Source organism: Equus przewalskii, chromosome 7 (genome assembly GCF_037783145.1).
Source record: "Equus przewalskii isolate Varuska chromosome 7, EquPr2, whole genome shotgun sequence".
Lineage (NCBI taxonomy): Eukaryota > Metazoa > Chordata > Mammalia > Perissodactyla > Equidae > Equus > Equus przewalskii.
Genome location: NC_091837.1, coordinates 30,882,653 through 30,906,664, shown reverse-complemented (window position 1 = coordinate 30,906,664; position 24,012 = coordinate 30,882,653). Strand labels below are relative to the sequence as shown.

Below are 24,012 nucleotides of genomic sequence, written 5' to 3'. Positions count from 1 at the left end.
GAACAATCTGAAAAATTAAGAAAACAATTCCATTTACAATAGTATCCAAAAGAGTAAAATACTTACGAATAAATTTAACAAAAGTAGTGTACATCTTGTACTCTGAAATATATAAAGCATGTTTTTAATTAAAGAAGATATTAGTAAATGGGAAGACATTCCGTGTTTATAGATTGGAAGGCTTAACGTTGTTAAAATAGCAATCCTTTCCAAATTTATCTACAGCCTCGGGACAACTCTTATCAAAATCTTAGGTGGCTTCTTTGCAGAAATAGATAAGCTGATCCTAAAATTCATACGGAAATGCAAGGGACTCTGAGTAGCCAAAACAATCTTGAAAAAGAAAAGCAAATCTGGAGGACTCACACTTCCCAAATTCGAGCCCTGCCACAAAGCTACACAGTTACCGCAGGACCCAGTAATTCTGCTCCCATTTACTGGCATAAGGATAGAAATAAAATATAAATATGTAAAATACAATAAAAGTAATTGATTTTTGAGAATGGTACTAAAATGATTCAATGGGGAAAGAGTAGTATTTCAACAAATGGTGCTGGGACGACTGTGCATCCACATGCAAGAGGATGAAGTTGGACCCTACTTCACGCCACACACAAAAATTAATTCGAAATGCACCAAAGACCTAAATCTAACGGCTAAAACCATAAACTCGTAGAATAAAACATAGAAGTAAATATTTGTGGCCTTAGATTTGGCAATGGATTTTTTTTTTTTTTTTAAAGATTTTATTTTTTCCTTTTTCTCCCCAAAGCCCTCCGGTACATAGTTGTGTATTCTTCGTTGTGGGTCCTTCCAGTTGTGGCAGGTGGGACGCTGCCTCAGCGTGGTTTGATGAGCAGTGCCATGTCCGCGCCCAGGATTCGAACTAACGAAACACTGGGCCGCCTGCAGCGGAGCGCGCGAACTTAACCACTCGGCCACGGGGCCAGCCCCTGGCAATGGATTTTTTTAGATGACAACAAAAGTATAAGCAAAAAAAGAAAACATAGATAAATTGGACTTCACCAAAATTTAAAGCTTCTGCATGTCAAAGGTCACCATCAAGGAAGTGAAAAGACAGCCCACAGAATGGGAGAAAATACTGGCAAATCGTATATATGATAAGGGACTTGTATTTAAAAAACTCTTACAACTCAACAATAAAATGACCAAAAAACAATTTAAAAAACGGGCAAAGGATCTGAATAGAATTTTTTTCAAAGAAGATATACAAATGGCCAGTAAGTACATGAAATATACTCAACATTAACAAAAGGATCAGTTTTGCAAAAAGGCAATGAGGACTTGCAGGGGTTGTGGTTAGAGCATTAAAAAATCTTCTGGGGCCCAAATTGTGATTCTGTTAGATAAACTGGAAGGGAATGTGCTCATCCGTAAGACCAAATGGAGGGAACACTGTGCCACTCAGAGCAGAACACAGAGCTGGGGGCGTGAGGGAGAAGCAGTGATGCAGAGGGCAGACCCTGGCCTGAGTCACAGGGTCAACAAAGAAGGTGAGCAGGGGAGCTGGGAGGAATAATTGGAAGAAATTGTCTGATTTGAACAAGACTTGCATCTGTAGGTTGGTGTGACTTGTTGGGGTCCTGGCAGGATGACTTTAAGAAAAGGTACACACGGGGGGCTGGCCCCGTGGCCGGGTGGTTAAGTTCACGCGCTCCACTTCAGCGGCCCAGGGTTTTGCTGGTTTGGATCCTGGGTGCTGACGTGGCACTGCTCATCAAGCCATGTTGAGGTGGCGTCCCACATGCCACAACTAGAAGGACCCACAACTAAAAATATACAACTGTGTGCTGGTGGGATTTGGGGAGAAAAAACAAGAAAAAAAAAGAAGAAGAAGATTGGCAACAGTTGTTAGCTCAGGTGCCAATCTTTAAAAAAAAAAAAAAAGAAAAGGAAAGGTACACACCTAAAAGTCTGGGTGAAATATCTGAATTCCAGTGAAGAGAAACCCACACCAACCGGGAGCATTTGTCCACACTGCAGGTTACTTTCCTCCTGTGGGGAAGCCCTGCCCTGTGAGCAGGGCTGTTGTCTGTGCAGACTTGGAGTGTTTTCATTATCTTTTCTCAGAAGAAAAGGTATGCCGTGTAGTCTCAGGTTTGTCCAAGAATTTAATGATTTATTTTATTTTATTTTATTTTTATATGTTTTATATTTTATACACAAATAATATATATTTTATGTATTTATATGGAATATTTTATATTTTATATAAAATATTATATATATTTTATGTATTTTTATACATATTATTTTTATATTTATTTCTCTTTTATTTCTTTTATTGTTTGGGGTGAGTCTTCTGCCCTGTGTCCATGGGAGTATACGTTGGATGCCAAGGGGATCTTGAGTGTCTGGGGAGGCAGCGTGCATTATGGGGGTCCATCCTGGGACTCCGGATCTCTCAAATTCAGTGTGGAGTGTGTGTCTGACTGGTTTGGGAGACCCCAAACGCTTATTGTGAAGGTCAGAGAAGGTGTCTCGAAGCCTGCTGGAAGGAAAATGAAGGAATCAAGGGAAAGCTCCTGATGCGAACTCTCTAGGCTGGGAGAAGGGGAGTGCCCAGCCACAGAATTTGTGCTGACAGCTAAAGTGTCAATTAAAATCTGTGTAAAATTTGTGTAAATACATTTAAATAGGTTAAGGAAATTAGTCTTAGCAGGACTGAATCTCATAATGGTTTTTTACTTAAGGTATTTTACAAGTGAAAAAATTAAGTTATTCAACTGAATTCTAAAACCTTTGGTTCAAAGGAAATATTACTCTCTGCTGAGAATAGAATAAAAAATGTATCTATAAATAACAATGTAAAACAACCAAGTTACAAGTAAAAGTTCAAATAGGTTTCCTGTTTGAAACAGCTTTATTGAGATAAAATTCACATGCCATACAAATCACTCATTTAGAGCATGCAATTAATTGTTTTTAGCATATTCACAGGGTTGTGCAAACATCACCTCGGTCTAATTTTAGAACATTTTCATCACCCCTAGAAGAAACCTCACACGTGCTCCCAGCCTCCCCGGCGCTCCTCCCCCTGCCTGCTCTCCCTGAGCACAAGCATCCGTCTGTCCTGCTCCTCTGGTTTCAGTGGATGGCTCTCAAACCCAACGCCACAGCTCAGATGACTCTTGGTCTTCCGCCTCCTCCCCCCGCACACTGACCCCAGCTGCCTCAGAGACTCCTCCCTGGTGATGCAGTGGAATGGTGCTGCCCCACTCCTGGGCTAGGCCACAGAGCCTCTCAGACCCCCCAGGACTCTGGAACACCTGTGGGGGCAGCCAGACCTGAGGAGGGGCGTCAGCCACCCCAAGGCTGCTGTGCTGTGAGGAAGCCGTGTGGGGAGAGAGGCTGCGCTCCAGCCGTCCCAGCCATCCCTGGCGGAGGATGCGTGGTGAAGGAGCTGTCTTGGACCCTCAGCCCAGTTGACAGCCCACCTAATGGCAACTTTCGGCAGCCCAACCACCATCTGACAGCCCTTGCTGAGTGACTCTGAGTGAAAACTGCCCCTCTGAGCCCAGTCAAACCACAGGACCTGAGAGATCATAACTAAATGTCCTTTCAGGCTGCTGAGTTTTGGGGCCGACAACTGAAAGGCTGTGCTAAACCAAACCACTCTCTCCCCAGTCACCAGAGCCTGGCAGTCGTTCTGGAGTCTTCACTCCCTGGCCTCCCACATCCAGTCAACACTGAACCTCATTCTCCTCCCAGGCATCTGCTTCTCTGCTCCCATCCCCGCCTGCAACACCTTGACTCAGCAGCTCCAGCCTCTCATCCCATCGCACCTCGTGCCCGGAGCATTCTCAAACACTCACGGGGCTTGGCTTACCCATGCCTAAAACCCTTCCTGCCCCTGAGAGCTTGGATTTGGCTCCCAGCTCTCCAGGCTCTGACCCCTCCCACCAGCTCCCCAACACCCGGTCGGTGCCCTCCTCCCAACTTCACCCTCTCCCTCTGCCCGGAGATCTCTCCTCCCTCACCTCACCTGCAGAACCCGGACTCCTCTTCACGGTGCAGCACGTCCTCTCCTCGCTGATCCAGGTCCTCCCTCCCAGGGTCTCCACCCCGGTCCTCATGGTGTCTACCACACTCTACGCCATCTACTTGTTGATGGGTCCATCTCCCAGCCTAGACCAAGAACTCCTAGGTGACAAGCGACACACCATCTTTTCCTCCACAGAGCCCAGCTCAATGCCTGGGACAAAGTCAACGATAAATAAATCAGTGAATGTTTATTGAATGAACAAGCTGTGCAGAAGTAAACGAAGACCACCCTAATGAGAATACATCACTCCAATTAAAGCATGCTGCCCCATTGAGAACACATCCCCCCAACGAGAACACGCTGCCTCAATGAGGACAGACCACCTCAATGAGAACAGACCCCCTCAAGGAGAACAGATCACTGCAGTGAGGACACATAGGCTATTTATCCAGAGCCAGGGAGTCAGCCTCCAAACTTGATCAGACCCACAGGCAGCCAGGAGCGGACGTGGATAGTGGAAAGCGGCTGCTCCAGGTGCCTGAGGGGGGTGTTGAGGGGGAAGCGGGGTCTGCTAACCAGGTGGAGGGATCCCATGTGATTGATCAGGGGGCATATGTGGCCTCTCGGGCTGGTCCTGGGTTGTAATGGGGCAATCCAGGGAGGCTGTGGTCACTGACCACTGGGCCGAGTGCTGTGGCTGGCTCCCGGGGCTCTTATGTGGGCTGGAGGGAGTCCCACTGTCATATGTGGCTCAGCCATTGCCCACAGTACATTCAGTCTCTCACGCGGAAGGATGACAGACTTCCTCAAGGGCAGAAGGCTGGGGCAGGAAGGAGGAGGAGCAGTCAGGAGACGCTCCAGTGAGTCTGCAGCTTCACCTGGCTCCCTGGAACCTGGCTCCTGTGTGATCCTCCACTTTGGGGGTTGGAGTCTCTTCTGGAATTACAGCCTGGCTGGTCTCACGTCTACAGAGGAGCAGGTGGGACCCAGGATAAAAAGGTAGGACCTCTGAGCACTTAAGCAATTATCAACTACTGGGGGAGTTTTTCTGCAAGGAATGTCCAGGCTCCCGTTTACTCACAGGTTTTGTTTTTCTGTGAGTCAGGCAGAGGCTGCCTGCGGGACGGAGCACCCTCCACAGGGGTGCGCCCTTGAGGGGGCAGTGCTGTAGGCAATGAAGGAGGCAGGATGGGGGTGGCACCAACATGAGGGGTTTGTGCTGAAAGTGTGGTAGCTATGGTGTAGGGAATAACAATAATTTGTCATGTTTTTGCAAGATTTGGCATCAAGCTTTTTGGCAGATTGAGATACTGTGGAATCATACCTGACCTTGATGTTTAGAAGGAAAAACTCTGGAAAGATGTCTGATCTGAGAGATTTATAAACAAATATGGAAGAAAAGAGGCTCAAGTACAGAGGACTATTTCAACATCACTAGCCTGAGACGTGCTGTTCTTCAGGTTCAGAAACAACCCCGCCTCCAGGGCCTGCAAGAAGCGCCTGCGTAAAACGCACCCAGCGTGAAATTTACCACCCGAAACGTGTTTATGCGTCCAGTTCAGTGGCATTAGGTACATTCACGTTGTCATGCAGCCATCACCACCATCCATCTCCAGAACTCTTCATCTTCCCAAACTGACACTCTGTCCCCATTGGACCTCACAGAAGTGGAATCACACAGTACTTGTCCTTTCGTTTCCGGCTTATTCCACTCAGCATAATGTCCTCAAGGTCCGTCCTGTGGTAGCATGTGTCAAATGTCCTTCCTTTTTAAGGTGAATCATATTCCATTGTGTAGATGGACCACATTTTGCTTATCCACTCGTCAGTTAGACACTTGGGTTGCTTCCACCTCCTGGCTATTGTGAATGCTGCCGCTGTGAGCAGTTGCTGTGACCTTTCATAAACCGGACTTTCTGTGTGTGGGTGCAGTGTGTTCCTGTGTGGTGTGGGCTGTCTGACTGATCAGACACATCATGTCCGAGTTTGTAAACTGGGCCAGTGAACTTTTCAAGGGCCTAAGAAAAGGTTTGAGACCAGAAAACATTTTTTCCTGGTTTAAAGTCCAAAAAGAACACTGCAAGTTTGAAGTTTGTGATTCAAATTCAGCTTTTACGTAGTTATAATATAATAATTATATTTGACAGGCCTGATATGATATGGAAACAGTTCTTACAAAGTTCATACAGTGGCTATTGGTTTGTGCATTTGTCTTGGAAAATGTTTATGTGACTCGATTGTCTGGTGTCATTTCTCTAAAATCATGTGATTGGGGCCTCAGAGACCTTGACCTGCTGTGAGGAAGTAAAATTGAGACCCTGTGCCCTCCTTCCCTCCCTCCTTAGCTCGTGGAGCTTGCAGATCAGCAGGAAACTAGAAAGGGCAGTGGTCAGCACAACGTGAAGGAGGAAGCCCAGCCCGCAACAAGCAGTGGCTTCTCCAGAACTTTCCACAGCTCAGGAGTTGGCCTGTCACTGCACTCAGACCCACAGGTGGGCAGGTGGGGATACCAACAGTGGAAAAGGTCGGCTCAAGTGGCCCGAGGGAAAGGTTTTGGCGGGCAAGGCGGGGCGTCTAACTAGACATGGGGTGTTGTTATGGGCTGAGTTGTGTCCCCCTCAAATCCTTACGTGGAAGTCCTTACCCCCAGGGCCTCAGGAGGTGACTGTATTTGGAGATAGGCCTTTGCAGAAGGAATTAGGGTAAGACAGGCTCACTAATCTAATCTGACTGGTGGCCTTATAAGAAGAGGACATGAGGGGCCGGCCCCACGGCCTGGTGGTTGAGTTCAGCATGCTCTGTTTCGCTGGCCCAGGGTCAGTTCCAGGGCATGGACCTACGCCACCATCAGTGGCCATGCTGTGGTGGTGACCCACATACAAAATAGAGGAAGACTGGCACAGGTGATAGCTCAGGCCGAATCTTCTTCAAGCAAAAAGAAAAAAAGAAGAGATGAGGACACAGACATGCACAAAGGGATGGCCATGTGAAGACAGAGGGAGGAGACGGCCGTCTACACACCAAAGGGAGAGGCCTCAGGAGGAGCCAGCTCCCCAGACCTGGGTCTCAGACTTCTGGCCTCCAGACTGTGAGGAATAGTTGTCTGTTGTTTAAGCTGCCCAGCCTGTGGTGTTTGTTACACAGCCCTGGCAGGCTGACACAGGTGTCCCATGTGATTCTTAGGGGGCACATTTGGCCTCCCGGGTTGGCTGCTCCCAGCTGTGGGTCAGGGCTCCACTTTTACAGATGGTCTGGCCGTTGTCTGTATATTCCATCTCCCAAGACTAAAAGGCGTGTCTTGGGTTCCACCATGGAGATACTTGGTGACCTCCGAGGAGCCTTTCTGGCTGCTGCGGACAGCAGCCTGGCCACGAGGCCGGGGGCCTGCCAAGTGCGGGCCAGGGACCACCAGGTGGGCACCTGCTGTGAGGCCCCTGGAACAGCACCGCTGACCAGTGGCCGACCCCAGGCTGCCCCAGAAGGCCTGGTTCACAGTCACCGTCTGCTTTGCTCTCAGCGTGTAGAAAAACCCACAGACTCACGCGTGGATGTCTGCTAGCGTGGGACACGCACACACATTAAATGGGAGTCCCAACTTTGCAAGGTGCCTCTTAAAACACTGTTATACACACACTGAAGTAGACTTTGGAGTGCTTTATCAAAGGTAAAATTTTAAAGAGGCGTGGCATTGTTTTGCTGAGTCCAGCAGGCTTCCATCACTCTCTTTTCTCCATGTCTGTATCATTTTTGGTGACAGCAGATCAAAACAGGGCTCTGAGTTCCCGTTATTGTGTCTCTTTTGAAATCAGTTAGCAAAACTTTAGAGTGAAATGCTCTAGCAATGCTTTTGTTGCTTATGAGCTGCAATTTGTTGTCGAAAAGTAGAAGTCTAAAATTACAGAAAACCCAAAGCTCGGAAGGGCAAGGTGTCCTGCAACTTGCTGTTTTTGTTTAGAAAACTATAAGCGATGCTGACCTCCTTTTGCCTTTCTGAGATGTTTTGTGTTGCTGAATTCTGTCCTTATGGGAGGCATTTCATGTTGGCAGGGGGTAATTTCTGGATATTTGTGCAGGAGCCAAATGAATCCACGCTGACAAATGCCGTAGGTGCTCTGGAGAAAAGGCCAGGCTTGGTCATGTAGAGGCAAGTGCACCTGTGCGAGGAGAGAAGTGCAGGAAATAAACTGAGTCCTCCTGCCTCCTGCCCCCCTGCTGGTGCCTCCCTCTCCCCAGACCCTACTTTGGCTCAGGGGCCTCCCCACGACTAAATCTGCCCCCATCTAGGTGGGCCTGGGGCAGAGGGCACCGTCTCTCAGACGGCCCGGCGTCTGAGCTGCAGAGGCGCCTGCTCTGCCCCAGAGCTCGGCCGGTGCTGCCCCCTCGGTCTTTCCCCCCCCCCAACCCCCCTAGCTCCCAGGAGGGACCCGTCCTCCCAGCTCGCAGGTCGCAGGTCGCTGTGTTTCTGTCTCCCTCCCTCGGGAAGACTCGGGTTTCTGGGCCCAGCATGGGCCAGCCCAGAGAAGGCAGCCAGAGGCGGGGAAGGTGAAGCAAGAAGGCGGGGAGGACTCGTCTTGGGAGTCAGCCTGTTCCTGGGCCCCTGACCTCAACAGTCTGGGGAGCTTAAAAACAGGACTCCACTGTGCTTCGCAACACAAATGACCGCGACAAAGAACAAAGGGGACAAGACCAGTAGGGCTTCACTGGAATGGTCTGAAAACCAGGGTCCAAGGGGACGTCGATGGGGAATGGCAGGAGCCCCCTACCTCACGGGCAGGGAAACAGTCCCCAGAAAATCTCCCCCGCCTCCCCGCCTTGTCCCGTCCCAGCCAAGCAAACAGAGCAGCCCAGCCCAGCCCAGCAAGGGCTTGCCCCGAGGACCGGGGGCCCTGAGCGCTCGTCCTCACACTGTGGGGTCTAGAGCTGGTGGGCCCCGGGGGGCACACTGCCAAGGCCGGCAGAGGGACAAATGCGAGAAGAGATTCTGGAACATGGGAGGGAGACAAGTGAGAGTGGCCAGGGGACCCCCAAGGAGCAGGGCAAGAAATGCAGGGTGCCGGGGCTCACGGCTCAGGGCTGGAGACGCAGAGTGTGGCCACCCCAGCAGGGTGCACCCGCTCACACCCCCTCGCCCTCTCCTGGCCCAGGGGCCCCCACATGCTGCCCCGCAGAGCATGTGGGGATCCCACCTGCCCCCCGCAGGTCTGGCCAATGGAAGACATCAGAAAGAATGGGGAGCGACTGCTGATGGGCACCTGGTTGTACTGTGGGGTGACGGAATGTTCTGGAACTAGACAGAACTGTTACCGAACCTGAAGTGAGTTCGCTCACCCATTGCACAGCAAGCCAATCTCTGACACCGGGGGTGGTGGAAGAAAGTAGGAATTTTATTATTGCACAGTGCTGAGCAAGGAGAGAGGGCAGCTAACGCTCAAATCCCAAACTCCCCGAAAAGCTAAAAGGAAGGGTTTTTATTTGGGGTTTTATGTAGGGGAGGGGGAGCATATGGCCTTGCTGGTCGGAGCTTTCCCACCAGCTTGTGTTTTGCCTTGAGACACTGCAGAGAGGAGGGAGCCCATGACCTTGCTGGTCAGCAGCTTTCCCACCAGCCCGTATCTCTTTGCGGGAGGAGATAGTCCAGGTGCTTGTCCTTGACGGTGTCTGTCTCCATGGAGGATAGTGGATTCTGGAGCCAGGAAGCCAGAGAGTAAGCAGAGAATGAGTGTTTTGGTTTTAACCCCATATATGCTGGGTTTAATGTGGGGAAACTGATACCAGGGTGGGTATCAGAACTGCGGGGTGGTTGCACAACATTAAGAATGCACTAAATGTCTCTGAATTGTTCACTTTCAAATGGTTAATTTTATGTTATGTGACTATCACCTCCATTTAAAAAATAAAAGACTTAGGGTCTAAATTGGAGGCCAAATCGTCAGCTTTATGAACAGCCAGGCTTAGATCTGAGGGCAACTCTGGGCCTCCTGGCGTCCCATCCGGATGTGCAATGAGGGAGTCCCACGCACCTGGGGCCGTGGCTGTAGGGCGCTTCCACACCCACCGCCCAAGCCTTGGGGCAGGGCCCCCCACCAGCTCCACCAGGCCGAGGTCGGGGGCCAGCTGGCCCTGCCGAGCCTGTGGGGAGGTGGAGACAGGAGCCAGGCTGGTCAGGGAGGCCTCTCTGCAGGGGTACTGAGGCAGATGTGGGAGAAGCAGGCCGCAGGAAGGGTGGTCGTCTCTGCCCTGTGGGCGCTCTCGCATGGCAGACACGCTCCTCTTTAAACTAATAAAGGGCAATCGCTCCCTGGAGACAGGGTTGTTGAAAATCCATTTTCCACTCAGCACTAGAAAGCAATGAGCTACGAAGCCACAAGGAGACGCGGAGGAACCTCAAGTGCAGATGACTCAGTGACAGAGCCAGGCTGGGGAGGCCCCGACTGTGTCATTCCAGCTCTGTGACATTCCGGAAAAGCACAGCTATGGGGGCAGGAAAGGGATCCGTGGTTGCCGGGGCTTGTGGGGACGAGCAGGGGGAGCAGAGAGGGCTTCCAGCGCAGTGACGCCACTCTGGACAATGCTGTCATGGTGGACACACGCCACTGGCCACTGTCCACACCCACAGAGTGTCCGACACCGACACTGAGCCCTGGCATCAACATGGACTCTGGTTTATGACAATGTATCAATATCAGTTGATCAATTGTAACAAATGCCCCACACCAACTAAGATGTTAATAACTGGGGAAACTGAGGCAGGTGGGTGAAGAAGGGATATATGGAACTCTCTGTACTTTCTGCACAACTTTTCTGTAAACCTAAAACTGCTCTCTAAAATAATTATTAATTTTAAAAATATCCATTTTGGAAGAAAGAGATTGGGAAAGGGAGCGGTACCCACATGGGTGCCGTGGGGCAGGGACGCCCTGGGCACAGGGTGCTCCACAGCCATCTGGGCATTGACAGGCCTGCCACCCGATGGCGTGCTCCCAGCATCTGCTGCTGCTGCTGCTGCTCTTGGGGCTGGCCGAGTTCTTGGTGTTCAAGAGGAAGAACGTGCTGCTGTTGCACAAGGTAAGTGCCCAGCCACCCCGCGCTCGGCCTGCCTCAGCCTCAGTTGGGCTCCCTTGTCTTGGCTGCCCCTACATGTGCCCAGCTCCTCCCGGGCTCCCCACAAAGGAGGTGCCCGCGAGCAGCACATGTTTCCCCCAAACACGCGGGTCCCCGCGCCTGGAACCCAAACACTGACGTCCAGGTCCAGACAGGCCGGGCCAGCGAGGCCTCAGTGGGCCACGTTGCCAGGCAGCAGCAGGCTCCGGCCTGCGGCACGGGGCACAGCGAGCCAAGGGTCCCCGGGGCGGGGCACAGAGGGCAGAGGTGAGCGACAGGGCAGGGCTCACGAGGGGTCCAACAGGGAGTGGTGTGCGCAAGCGGATCTAGTGCGACGGTGAAAACGTGAGAGCGTCTGTCCTTCTGTCCCCACAGCACCCCTAATCTGCACGTCCCACCGCGTCCACTCCTCCCCGGGGCGGTGGCGCGCACACAGCCAGGACGCAGGAGACGCGCTGCCTGGGCCTATGCCCCCCAAGGGCCCTCCTGTTTCCTTTCTCCATAACTGTCCCCCCAGAACCCAGGGGACACTCCCGAAGCTCCCACGACCGACGGCGCCCCACCCTAGAAGTTAGCTCCTCCTCTGTCCTCCTGTCTCTCACCTGCAAGCTGCCCAGCCAGGCTCCCGCCGCCAGCCTCCGAGCGTCAGTCTCAGCTTTCACTGTCTACCAGCAAGACCTTTAAAAAAAGCAAACAGAATGAAAAGTCTCCCTGGATGAAAACCCTTCAGTGTGTCTCTGTTGTTGAACAGCAGCCCCCAGGATGCTTGGGACCGGGGTCCCCAAGCCCTTCTGGAGGGTCCCTGAGACCAACACGTCTTCATAATAACAAGGGGACATGTTTTGCCCGGTCACCCTCATTCTCCCCAGAGCCCGTAGGGTATGTGACACCCCCACAGGGTATGTGACACCCCCACAGGGTTTGTGACACCTCCACAGGGAGCAGGGACACCTCCACAGGGTATGTGACACCTCCACAGGGAGCAGGGACACCTGGCGGCCTCTGTGAACTGGCCAGGTGGGAGGAGCCACCAGAAATGCAAAATGGCGCTACTCTGCTCAGCACGTTTTTGTTTTGGAAAATGTACTTATTTTTCATGAAAAGTTGTTATTTATGTTGACATGGAATGGGTTCATTATTTTTAAGTAAATCAACGCATAAATATTTAAAACTCTCTCATCGTTAGTGTCCACTGTGGTGAAAGTTGTCAGCCATAACCCACACCAGCAACAGCTCTTCCAGGCCCTTGGTGGTTTGTGAGTTTGTAAAGGAGTCTGAGACCAGAGGTGTGAGGACCGTGCTCAAAGGTCACGTGACTCTGGTGGCCTCTGGGAGGCTGGTGGCGGTGGAAGAGCTTCAGTCTCAGTTCCGACTCCTTGTTGGATCTGTGACCCCAGGCAAGCTACTCACCCTCTCTGAGCCTGTTTCTCACGTGTAAATGTCGTGCGAGAGTCTGTAAGCTTCATATGCAGCCTTCTCCTTCCTGTCCTTCTGCTTGGCCACTTGCTACCTTCCTTCATCCTCTGTGCCTCAGTTTACCCTTCTGTCGACATGTCTCACAACAGACGCAGACAACTGTTAGCTCCCTTTCTGCTGGCTCCCCTGGCCTTCCAGACCCGCCGTGGTCTGTGAACGTTGCAGAAAACCTGCCAGGCAAGGGAAGTTTGCAGGACCCAGGGAAGCAGAGAAGGGGAGAAGCCCTCGAGGGAAGCTGGTTCTGCAGCCGCACCTGCTCGGTTTAGTGCCCCCACCCCGGAGGCACAGACGAGGCCCTGACTTTGCAGGTGATCGGAGAGCCCTGCAAACAGCACTCGGAATGCCGGAGCCACTGCTGCGCCACGAACAGCCTGAACCCGCAGCGCTTCTGCACCCCTCAGACCATCTTCCTCCAGTGCCTGTCGTGGAGAAAGGTGCACCGTGACGGGCGGGTGAGGGGTGAGGAGGAGGGAGGGCAGCCTTGTTGGCCAGAGCTCCCACCTCCTCTGGGCAGGCGGGTCCCTGGGGGACTGGGCAGAAAGGACAGGGGTCTCCTTTCCCGGCAGCCGAACGGGTACACCTGCAAGGACTACCACGAGTGTCGGAGCAGCTGCTGCCTCATGGGCGGCCTGGACAAGCAGAGGATCTGCAGGCCCAAGACCGTCTTCCTGCAGTGCCTGCCGCTGCGCAAGGTGAGGGCAGAGGGCGCGGTGGGCCTGCTCTGCTGGAGGACTTCCGGGCTGCTGGGGGCGACCTCTGACCTCCGTGTCTCCCCAGCCTAACTGGGAGTACTGCAGCGACCACAGCGAGTGCCAGAGTCAGTGCTGCATCAGGCTGAACGAGGTCAGCCCCCATCGCTGCATCCCCAAGAGCGGACTCCTGGTCCAGTGCCTGCCCCTGGTGAGTCTGGCCCTGGGTCCCGGCGCAGCTGTGCTGGAGGCGCTTCCGCAGCCGCGAGGGAGGAGCGAGTCTCACAAAATCCATGAACTGCCTGAGGCGCTGCAGCTAGTAAAGGGGGCAGTGTCTCTGAAGCCTGGGGGGTCAACTTTCAGGACAGGCCACCATGTGCCTTCTGCAGACTGACTCAGTGTCCATTTCCTAAAGTGGGAAAATGGGGATGAGGCATCCCCGGGGGACACAGGTCCTGGGCAGAGTGGGCTTTGCAGTCCCTCAGGGCCCAGCAGGAAACAGGTGCTGCCACACCTGGAGGGCCAGCAGAGGCAGAGTGGGCGGCAGACCCCCAGGACCAGGAGTCTCCGGGCACTAGCAGCTGTGGGGCTGCTGCCACCCCACGGCTGGGGGAGGGAGGGAGCTGGCGAACACCCCTCTTCAGGACTTCTCTCTCCTCCCACCCTCCCATCTCCTCTGGAGCCTTCCATTGGCTGAGCCAAAGGGGAAATCCAGAAAGAAAGAGAGCTCAAGTGATGTGGCCCAGGGGTCTGCCTCCTGGGGCAGAACATGCAGAGAGCCATGGAGGAGAGGCAGGGGACAGATGGAAATGAGGGGACAGACGGAAATGAGGGTCAGAGGGAAATGAGGGGACAGACGGAAATGAGGGGACAGACGGAAATGAGGGTCAGAGGGGACGAGGGGCAGATGGGGACGAGGGGCAGATGGGGACGAGGGGCGGATGGGGACGAGGGGCGGATGGGGATGAGGGGCGGAGGGGAGGAGGGACGGATGGGAGGAGGGGCGGAGGGGAGGAGGGGCAGAGGGGAGGAGGGACGGATGGGAGGAGGGGCAGAGGGGAGAGGGGGGGAGGGGAGGAGGGGCGGATGGGGAGGAGGGGCGGATGGGAGGAGGGGCGGATGGGACGAGGGGCGGATGGGAGGAGGGGCGGATGGGGAGGAGGGGCGGATGGGAGGAGGGGCGGATGGGGAGGAGGGGCGGATGGGAGGAGGGGCGGATGGGGAGGAGGGGCGGATGGGGAGGAGGGGCGGAGGGGAGGAGGGGCGGAGGGGAGGAGGGGCAGATGGGACGAGGGGCAGAGGGAGGAGGGGCGGATGGATTGAGGGGGCGTGGCGCCTAGAGCCAGGCTTGGATGTGAGAAGCCACTCTGTGTAAATGCATGGCGGTGATTCAGCACAAATTTGATGCCAGGAGGCATAACTTCCATCTGGTTAAGCAGCACATGTGGGGAGCACAGGCCTCATCTTGCTTGCTGTGGTACCATCAGCACCTGAGTGGCCCTGGACGTACCCGGTGCTCACAAATGTGTCAAATGTGTGATGAATGAGTGAGAGGATTCCCAATGGCGCCCTCGCCCCACAAGACCTGGTTCCCTTAGTGTCTGTGGGGATATATCTGATCTTTCGAAAGTCCACTTCCTTCTGCTCCTGCCCTGGAGGTGCTGTCTCTCCCTGCGCACTTGCTAAGTTTTGATGTGTCCTTTAGTGACGTGACACGACTCTGCACTGAGGAGCCGACCCGGACCTCAGAGATGCTCACTCTGGATCCCGTTGTGCCTCGGTGTCGGCGGGAGCTCCACTCAGGCTCACACTGCTCCTTCCGGGCTGGCAGAATCTCCAGGTGTCAGACACATCCGTCTCTGTCTCTTAACGGTAGCTCCTTGAGGCCACCATTGAAGGCGTCCATGAGAACAAATCGCAGCTACTGGACCCTGAAACTTAGTGACTTAGTATCAATAAACACTACTGATTGAAAGAGAGTGTGTTTTGTCACTTCTATTTTCTTCAGACAAAAAGGCAAACCAATCTGTAGAAAACATGGGGGCCATGGAAAGTGGAGTCTGCTCAGGCTGAGCAGCGCTTCCCTAAGAAACCGTGTCCGATGGGACCCAGTCTTCCGTGGAGAAGAAGGGGCCGAGGGGTGCAGAGACGTGGCCCGGCCCCGCAGGCATCTGTGCCTCTTGTCATTGCAGTCAAAGGGACCAGTGGTCACTCCCCTGAAGAGTCTCCGCGAACATTGCTGACAGGACACGACACACACGGCCCCATTCAGGCCGTCCGAGCAGACCCCGGCTGAAGACCCCGCAGGGGCCGCTGCCGCTGGGTCACTCCTTCCCCTTGTGCCCCCAGGCTGTGCTGAGTTCCCCTAAAGAGATTCCCTGGCTCCTTAGAAACTCTTCCCGCCAGCGGCTTCCGGGGGGCAAACACCACAGCTGCAGCTGCTCCGCGCTCCCGGGGTGCGGGGGCCCAGTGCCACCCGCCAGGAGAGCTGTCTCTGCTACTGCGTTCCCAACCCTCCAACCCCGGGCTGCTCCTCCCCCCTCCCCCCAGCCTTCCTTAGCCTGAGTTGACTCAGACAATTCCTGTAGAGAAAGTCACAAGAAACCATCGCTCCCATCCTAATAATGAGAACAGGACAAGTAAGTCACAAGGCATAGTTTAAAAAAAACAAAACAGAATAGATCTAAATGTAAAATGTAAAACTATAAAGCACTTAGAAGAAAAGTAGAATATTTTCATGACCTTGGACTAAACAAAGAGTTCTTAGCTATGACCACATGCCACCCATAAAAAAAATTAGATAAATTGCATTTCATGAAAATTAAGTACTGTTTTCTATGATAGACACTAAGAGAATGAAAGACAGGCTACAGACTGGAAGACGTATTTGCAAATCGCTTATCTGACAAGGGACTTGAATCCAGAATATATAAAAAACTCTCAAACAGAAAACAACCCAGTTAAAAAGTAGAGGGAACACTTGAACAGACGCCTCACCAAAGATGAGGCGCTTACGGTGGGCAGGCACATGGGAACCTTTGCAGTGTAGCCGTTGATTAAACCAGAGCGGCTGCCCCCGCGCTGGTCAGACCTACGGCGACACCCCGCTGAGGCCCGAGGGCGCCGAGGGCGGGGACAAGCAGGGACTCCACGCTGGAGCAGTGGCCCAGTTCTCACAGGTGCACGGTCACCCCATGACCCAGAAGTGCCACCCCCATCTCCCAAGTGAATTGAAATTTACGTTCACACAGAAATCTGTACACAGATATTTGCTGGAGATGTATTCACAATCACTAATGACTGGAAATAACCCAGATGTCCCTTGGGGAGTGAATGGATCGACAAATGTGGCGTGTCCACGTGACAGGAGCTACCAAACGACAAAAAGGAGCGAGCCGTTGATCCTCACAGCAGCCTGAGTGGCTCTCGAAGGCACAATGCGGCGTGAAGGAGCCAGCCTCAAAGGTCACGCCTGTGGGATTCCTTTTACATGATGTTTTTGAAAGACACAACTGTGCAAGGAAGCGCTGATGAGGGGCTGCCAGGGGCTGGGAGGGGACGGACGTGAGCACACAGGAGGTGGGGTGAGGAGGGTCTTTGGTGCCCTCGCTGTGGGGGGCTGCATCAGCTGTGGCCTTCCTCACCTCTGACCTGCTGTTGGAAGTCCGTCCACTGTAATGTCCCTCATGAGGTCTGACTGTGGGAAAGTTGGTATTTCTGGTGCTGTGTGCAGGAGCTGAGGTGAAGATGGCGTGAGGAGTCAGGTGACACGTTACTGTTGCCACAAGCGGGGCCCTCAGTGGCACTGCTCCCTTGGCGTGCGAGGCCTCAGGAAGATGTGCAAGGAGAAGCCGTCGGACAGTCCCTGGGGGCAGGGAGTGAGGCTTCACCCTGTGTCCCCTCTGGACTCCTGTCTCCTGTGGGTCAAGGTTCCCTGAGCAGGGTGGGGGGCAGGGGGTGGCAACCCTCTGGAGGTGGTTGGGCGAGTGAAGGGGTGTGCAAGGCTCATGACTCACGGCACGCCGGCCCTGAATGAGTCTGGGCAAGACTCCAGGCTCCTCCCCTGCATCCGTTCTTCTCTTCTGCTTAATCAACAGGACACCCATTTTATTTGTGGTTATAATGCACCTACTATAAAACTAATTTTTCTCTCCTTTACGGATAGAGGTGGGCTTGTGACACATTTCTGATAAGATTTCTGTAAAGAGTATTGGGGGGACTTTTGTGGAAGATGGGGGTCCTCCCCTCCTCCTTCTTCCAGCCTGGAACTCAGAGGTGATGGCTGAAGCGACAGCAGTCATCTTATGACCCTGAGGAAACATTGGGTACATGGGAGCCATGAGCTAAGGATGGAAGAGCAGAAAAATGGAATGAACCCACCTGCTCAATGACACGTGAGGTGACAACGACAATCCCTGACTGCTTACACCAGACTCCAAATACTGAGAAAAACCTAAATCCCTGACCTCAGTCACTACTATTCACGTCTGTATGTCTAGCAGCTAAGCATAGTTCCTAACATATCACCCAAAACACAGTTTCCCCCTTCTTTAAGGTTTGGAACAGACTCCTCTATCTTTAGTTGAGTGCCAGATGAAGTCACAGGCTTGCATTTAAAGGCCACACTACGTGGAAAAGTATGCAACACCAGAGTCCCATTCAAGTGGCAGTCTTGGCTGATGCAAAAAAATAAAAATAAATAAAAAACAACAAGAGGTGTAAGAGTGGGAAGTAAAAAAGATAAAACTGTTATTTGCCCATTGTGCAATTATCTTCTCGGAAAAACCAATAGAGTCAACAAAACGTTAGAACTGTCGTTACCAGACACATCACCAACCCACGCAAGCCAACAGCTTTCCCCGAGGCACCGAGGACCAGTGAGAAAGCATAAGAAGAAGAAGGCGCCTTTCAAGTTAGCAATAATGTTGTTCTGTCTCCAGGAATTCACTTCTCCAGAGTGTACAGGACCCTCTGTGGGAGCTCTCAAAAATCACAACCAAGGAAAAAACATCCTCTAATGAAAGACCGAGAAGATGTTATTATAAATGGAAGACATCCCAGCGCTTGGATGTTACAACTTAATATTATAACGGTATCTACTCTCTCCAAGTTAGTGGATAAAATCAATGCAATCCCAATGAAAAATTTAGTTGTGTTTTGTAACTATTCACTAACCGGTCTCTAAAAAACATATGTATGTATATACACACACAAATAATTTTATAAATAATAACATAGATAAATCTGTCCAGTATATATCCTATATATATATATCCAAAATAGGGCAAATTTTAATTAAAAAAAGTAAAAGGGACACCTTTCTTTACAGACATGAAGCGGTTACAAAGCTCTAGTGACGGAACAGTGCGGCGCCGGTGTGGGGACCGAGAGAAGTGGCCCCGGGAGGGCAGCATCGCAGGTGCGCCCAAGGGTGGCATGTGAGCCCGCCCGCCGGGCAGGGTCCCGAGAGCTGCAACGGCGCCCTGCGTCCCCCGGCTCTGGAGGCAGCCTGAGAGACCAGCAGCTCCCACCTCCCCTTCCTCTTGTTCTTTTTCAAAACTGACTGAGACAGTTCACACATGGCCAAGCGCTGAATAATGAAGTTTCGGAGGCCGAGGGCCTGCATAGACGGTGAGGGTCCCAGGAGATCGGTGCCAAACAGCCTGGATGTGTAGCGGGATGTGCCATCTGGGTTTGCACAAGGACGGAATCGCCTAATCACGCATTTCTCAGAACGTCTCCCCGTCGTTAATTGACACGTGCCTGTACTCTAAAATTCACCAAAGTGTGTTTTTAGTGTATTCACAAGGTCATGCAGCCCCAGGACACTTTCTTCACCCTGGAAAGAAACTCTGAAGCCATTAGCAGTCCCTTCCCATCCTCCTCCCTTAGTGATTAGCAACCACTAATCCACTTTCTGTCTCTATGGATTTGCCTATTTGGACGTTTCACACAAATGGAGTCACACAATATGTGGCCTTTTGTGTCTGGCTTCTTTCACTCAGCATACTGTTTTCAAGGCTCATTCATGTTGTGGCATATGGCACAACTTTATTCCTTTTTGTGGCTGAATAATATTCCACCATATAGATATAACTACATTTTGTTTATCTGTTCACCCATTGATGGACATTTGGGTCACTTCCACCTTTTTTTTTGGTGAGGAAGATCATCCCTAAGCTAATATCTGTTGCCAATCTTCCCCTATTTTATGTGGGACACCACCACAGCACGGCATGTGTGGGTCCGCGCCTGGGATCCAAACCCACGAACCCCAGGCTGCTGAAGTGGAGTGCACCAACTTAACCACTATGCCACCGGGCGGCCCCAGCTTGTTTCTACTTTTTGACTATTACAAATAATGCTGCTGTGCACACTCATGTACATGTTTTCTGCGGACGTAGGTTTTTAATTCTCTTGGGCCTATACCTACGAGTGGAGTTTAATCTTTTAAGAAACTGCCAGACTGCTTTCTGAAGTGGCTGCACCATGTCACATTCCCACAGTGGTGTATGTGGGTTCCGATTTGTCTACACACTGGGCAACACTTGCTATCATCTGTCTTCTTGATCCCAGCCATCCCAGTGGGTATGAGGTGGTATCCCATTGAGATGGCAGTGCATTCTTAACAAAAAACCCAGAAGGATCATTCTTCTTCACTCAAAATATTCCAGAGACACCCAGAGTAGAAACCAGACCTTCACAGGGCCCTGTCAGGTCCGCAATGGTGTGACTATCTGTGTCTCTGACCTCATCTCCTCTCTTTGTTCTCTGTGGTACTGCCTCACCCACCTCCTTGCTCCTTCTGGAGCCGGCCAGGGTTGCTCCTGCCTCAGGGCCTTTGCACTGGCTGCTCCCTCTGCTCTCCCCCTGGGGTCCACCCAGCTCCCCCCCTCACTCCCCAAAATTCTTTTCTACTCTACCACCCTGGCACCCCCTCTTCCCTTCCCTGTCTTCTCATGTGTAGGCCTCTGATACACAGGACAACTTACCTGTCTCACTGTGTCTCGCCACAGGAGAAAGTGGGCCTACTGAGGGCATTTGCCTGCTTTGCTCTTTGATCCACCCACAGCACCCAGGACCTGCCGGGCATCCCGTGGGCGCGCAAGGAAAGTTTCAGGAAAGAATGAACCAGCTCGGCCCAGCGCAAGCACCAGGGTGGCCACCAGGTGGCGATGTGGCCTTGGCCCCAGGTGCTCCTCTGATGGGATGGGGACCAGCGGGCCGGGGCCTCCCCCATAGACCCTGAAACTTTCCCTTTTCAGCAGGAAAACAGCAGTTTGCCCCCTGGCTGCTGGCCTAGAGCAGGTTCTCCAGGATTGAGAACCTGTGTTTGAGGAATTTGGGGACACACACATCACTTTGGAACCTCAGTCAATTCTGGCTGGTGGGTCATTCTCTTCCTCAGGCATGCCGTCCCGGACCCAGGACCCCTCCGAGAGGCCACCGGATGCAGCCTTCTCCCTGGGGCCATTCCCAAGGGAACCCTCACCAGGGGATCTGGGAGACCCAGCCCAGGGAAGTCACATTCCTGTCCTCTCTCTCCAGAAACACGTCTCTCTCCAGGAAAGCTTGACTCCCCTTGTGCCCCCAACTTTTCAGAGAACGCCATTTCTGGGGTGTGACAGGGACATGAGCAAGGAGGTTTAGAGGCACTACTGAGTGTCAGCTGCCTTCACAGTGGACAGGGCCTCAGGGGCAGCACCTCAGGGCCCACGTCAGGGTGGGTGGGAGACAGGCGGAGCCTTTGGTGCCTCCAGCTGCCTCCTTGGTGGCTGAAGTGGCCCAATGGTGGTGCCAGGGTCTGTTTCTAACCAGGCAGCTGTGGGGTGCAGAGATGGGGGCACCCGCCATTCCAGGTGAACCTGTTCTCCCACGAGTCCAGGAGCCCACGTGCGCCCACGAGCACGTGCAGTGTGGAGCACAGACCCTGGAGCCGAAGGCGTGGGCTCCAGTCCTGGCTCTGACACTTCTCCCGTTGCTCACGAGCCTCCAACTGGAAGGTGGAGTTTAGGCACAGGAGGTCTGAGGTGGAGGCAGCTCTCAGGGGTGCCCGGGACACTTTAATAACTTGCTCCTCACAGCCCACGCCAGGTCTCCCTCTGCGAGGCCATGGGAGACCCAGGGGCTGACCCCAGGGAGACAGAACGCGGAGCCCCCAGGCCAGGGGCAGGGCTGAGCTGTTGGAGGATCGGCGCCATCAATCGTCCCCCGCCTGCTCCCCAGTCTTAGCAACCTTCCCAGAAGCCCACTGGGCTGCCCTCTTCCTGCGAGCTGCTCCCCACTCCAAGGAGTCTTCACAACTAGTTTCTTCTGCTCCAGGGTCTCTACACCAGCGGGATCCAGCAGAAATAATCCTGCAAGTCACTTCTCTAGATTTTAAAAACAGCTTTTGATATATAATTCCCACGCCACACAATTCACCCATTTAAAGTGTACAATTCAATGGCTTGTAGTGTATTCATGGGTTATGCAACTACTACCACAATCAATTTTAGAATATCTTCACCACCCCCAAAAGAAACCTCATATCCCTTAGCCATCACCCCGAGTGCCTCTCCACCCCCTGGCCCTTGGCAACCACTCATCCGCTCTCTGTCTCATGGATTTGCCTGTTCTGGACATTTCATGCAAATGGAATCATATGATATGTCGTCTTTTGTGTCTGGCCTCTGTAACTTAGCATCATGCTTTCAAGGCTCATCATGTTGTAATTTGTGCTGATGCTTCTTCCTTTTTATGGCTGAGTAATATTCCAGAGTATGGATGGACCACATTTGGTTTATCCATTCACCTGTTGATGGATATTTGGGTTGACCTTTTGGCGATTGTGAACCATGCTGCTCTGGACATCCATGTATAAGTTTTTATGTGGACGCAGGTCTTCATTTCTCCTGGGTGGATACCTAGCAGTGAAACTGCTGGCTCATTTAAAATTTTCTACTGGTCACATTTAAAAATTAAAAGGAAACAGGTGAAATTAATTTTAGCAACATATTTTATTTAAGCCAATGTATCCAAAATAGTATCGTTTCAGCATGGAGTCAATATAAAAAATTATTGAAATATTTTACATTCTTTTTTTATAATAAATCTTTGAAATCTGGTATGTATTCTATGCTGGCAGCATCTCTCAATCCAGATGCTTAATTTTCATTGGAAATATTTTATTTATATTTAGATTTCATAAAATGTACAGTTGAAAAAGATTCACACGCTCCAGTTGTTCCGAACATAATTGCAATTATGAATAAGTGAATTGCCAGTTTTAAAATTTAAATTTAAATGAATTAGAAGTAGATAAGATAAAAACATTCAGTTCCTCAGGTGCACCAGCCGCACTTCAAGTGATGACAGCCACACCTGGTGAGCTTTGCCTCTCTGGACCGGAAACTCTGAGTCATGGTTCTGCACCCGACCTCGAGTTAAACCACCCAAAGAGCCTCTGGAAACACCCTCACCTGGCCCCCCACGCCCATGACCCTGGACCCCAGAGTGAGTCCAGGGCAGCAGGTGTTTTTAACGGCTCCTCAAAGTGATTCTAACTCGTGGTCAGTGTGAGCACTCCTGCCCCAAACCTCCCAGCGTGCTCGCCCTCCAGCGACAGAAATGAAGGATTGGGTGGGCCCCTGGATCAGAGTGACAACCAGAGGACAGATTGGGCCCTGCAGCCTTGTATCTGTCTGCCAGGGAGCCATCAGAAACACCACAGCCTGGGGGTTAAACAGCAGACACTTATTCCTCACAGTCCTGGAGGCTGGAAGTCTGAGATCCAGGTGTTGTGTGTGTGTGTGTCGGGGGCGGTTCCTCTGAGGCCTCTCTCCTTGGCGTGTAGATGCCGTCTCCTCCCAGTGTCCTCACATGGCCGTCGCTCTGTGCGTGTCTGTGTCCATATCTCCCATATGGCGTCATTTTACTTCACTCATCTTCTTAACGACCCCATCTCCAAATACAGTCACATCCGGAGGTCCTGGGGGTCAGGGCTTCAACATGTGGATTTGAGGGAACACAATTCAGCCTGTAACACCCTCCAAGTTGTTCTAGAAACATCTGAGATGGGCATGCAGAGCTGCTCAGCTCCAGGCCCTTGGGAAAGTGGGAGGAGGAGAAATGGGCTGTTCATGGAGGATCTCCAGCGTGTGGTTGCCATCTGTCCTCCTTGAAGGCTCAGTTCGAAGGTACCTCCCCAGGTTCCCACACCTCCCACTGCCTCTTGAGCATGCTGGCTTGCCCTAACTTGCTTACTGACAGAGTTCCTGGGAGGAGGGAACCCACCAGATCCACCTCAGGTCTAGGGCCCAGCCCAGAGCAGGAGGAAATAGCCGTTCGTTGACTGTGTGAGTGGATTTGTAGGGGAAGGTGGTGGTTCAGCTCCAAGCCCCCTCTTACTCGCACAAGCAGGGTTAGTGGTCAGCGTGAGCTCAGTTGTGCAATAGTGACAAATGACTGGAGAACCTCAATGGCTTTCAACAGGGGCTCTTTCTGGTGTGTGTCACATGCTGGCCATGGCTCTGCTCCATGTTACCATCGCTGAGGCCCCGGCTGATGGGGGGCTCCCACAGGGACATCACCCCTGTGCGCACAGGGATGAGAAGAAGGCCGACTACTGCTGGTGTGGAAATTAACAAAAGGAACCTTAAGTAAATGGAGTCAGGAAGGCCGGTAGAGGGTGCTCTACCCCCACCCCCCACCGTCAATTACATCAAACAGGAAGAGAAGGTCACCTACATCTCTAGCAGG

The 24,012-nt window shown here is 52.4% G+C and overlaps 1 protein-coding gene across 3 annotated transcripts; it reads left to right on the top strand.

The window, feature by feature from the left end:
* Positions 1-4,828: 4,828 nt before the first annotated feature.
* On the top strand, positions 4,829-15,247 carry LRCOL1 (leucine rich colipase like 1). Of its 3 annotated transcripts, none has more exons than XM_008536361.2 (7): positions 4,834-5,005; positions 6,352-6,498; positions 10,964-11,071; positions 12,892-13,017; positions 13,150-13,275; positions 13,361-13,483; positions 14,978-15,247. In XM_008536361.2, the coding sequence occupies exons 3-7, from the start codon at positions 10,976-10,978 to the stop codon at positions 14,978-14,980; spliced, it is 474 nt and encodes a 157-aa protein (XP_008534583.1). In that variant the 5' UTR covers positions 4,834-5,005; positions 6,352-6,498; positions 10,964-10,975; the 3' UTR covers positions 14,981-15,247. The 3 variants fall into 3 exon arrangements, with proteins under 3 accessions (XP_008534584.1, XP_008534583.1, XP_070483455.1); XM_070627354.1 differs by lacking the exon at positions 4,834-5,005 and adding an exon at positions 5,445-5,737; XM_008536362.2 differs by lacking the exon at positions 6,352-6,498 and having other exon boundaries at positions 4,829-5,005.
* The last annotated feature ends 8,765 nt before the right edge of the window (positions 15,248-24,012 follow it).

Coding starts and splice junctions, on each gene's coding strand:
- LRCOL1 (XM_070627354.1), top strand. CDS start 5,594: ATGCAGCCATCACCACCATCCATCTCCAGAACTCTTCATCTTCCCAAA. Junction 6,499..10,963: donor CACTGCACTCAGACCCACAG/GTGGGCAGGTGG, acceptor GGGCATTGACAG/GCCTGCCACCCGATGGCGTG. Junction 13,276..13,360: donor AGTGCCTGCCGCTGCGCAAG/GTGAGGGCAGAG, acceptor GTGTCTCCCCAG/CCTAACTGGGAGTACTGCAG.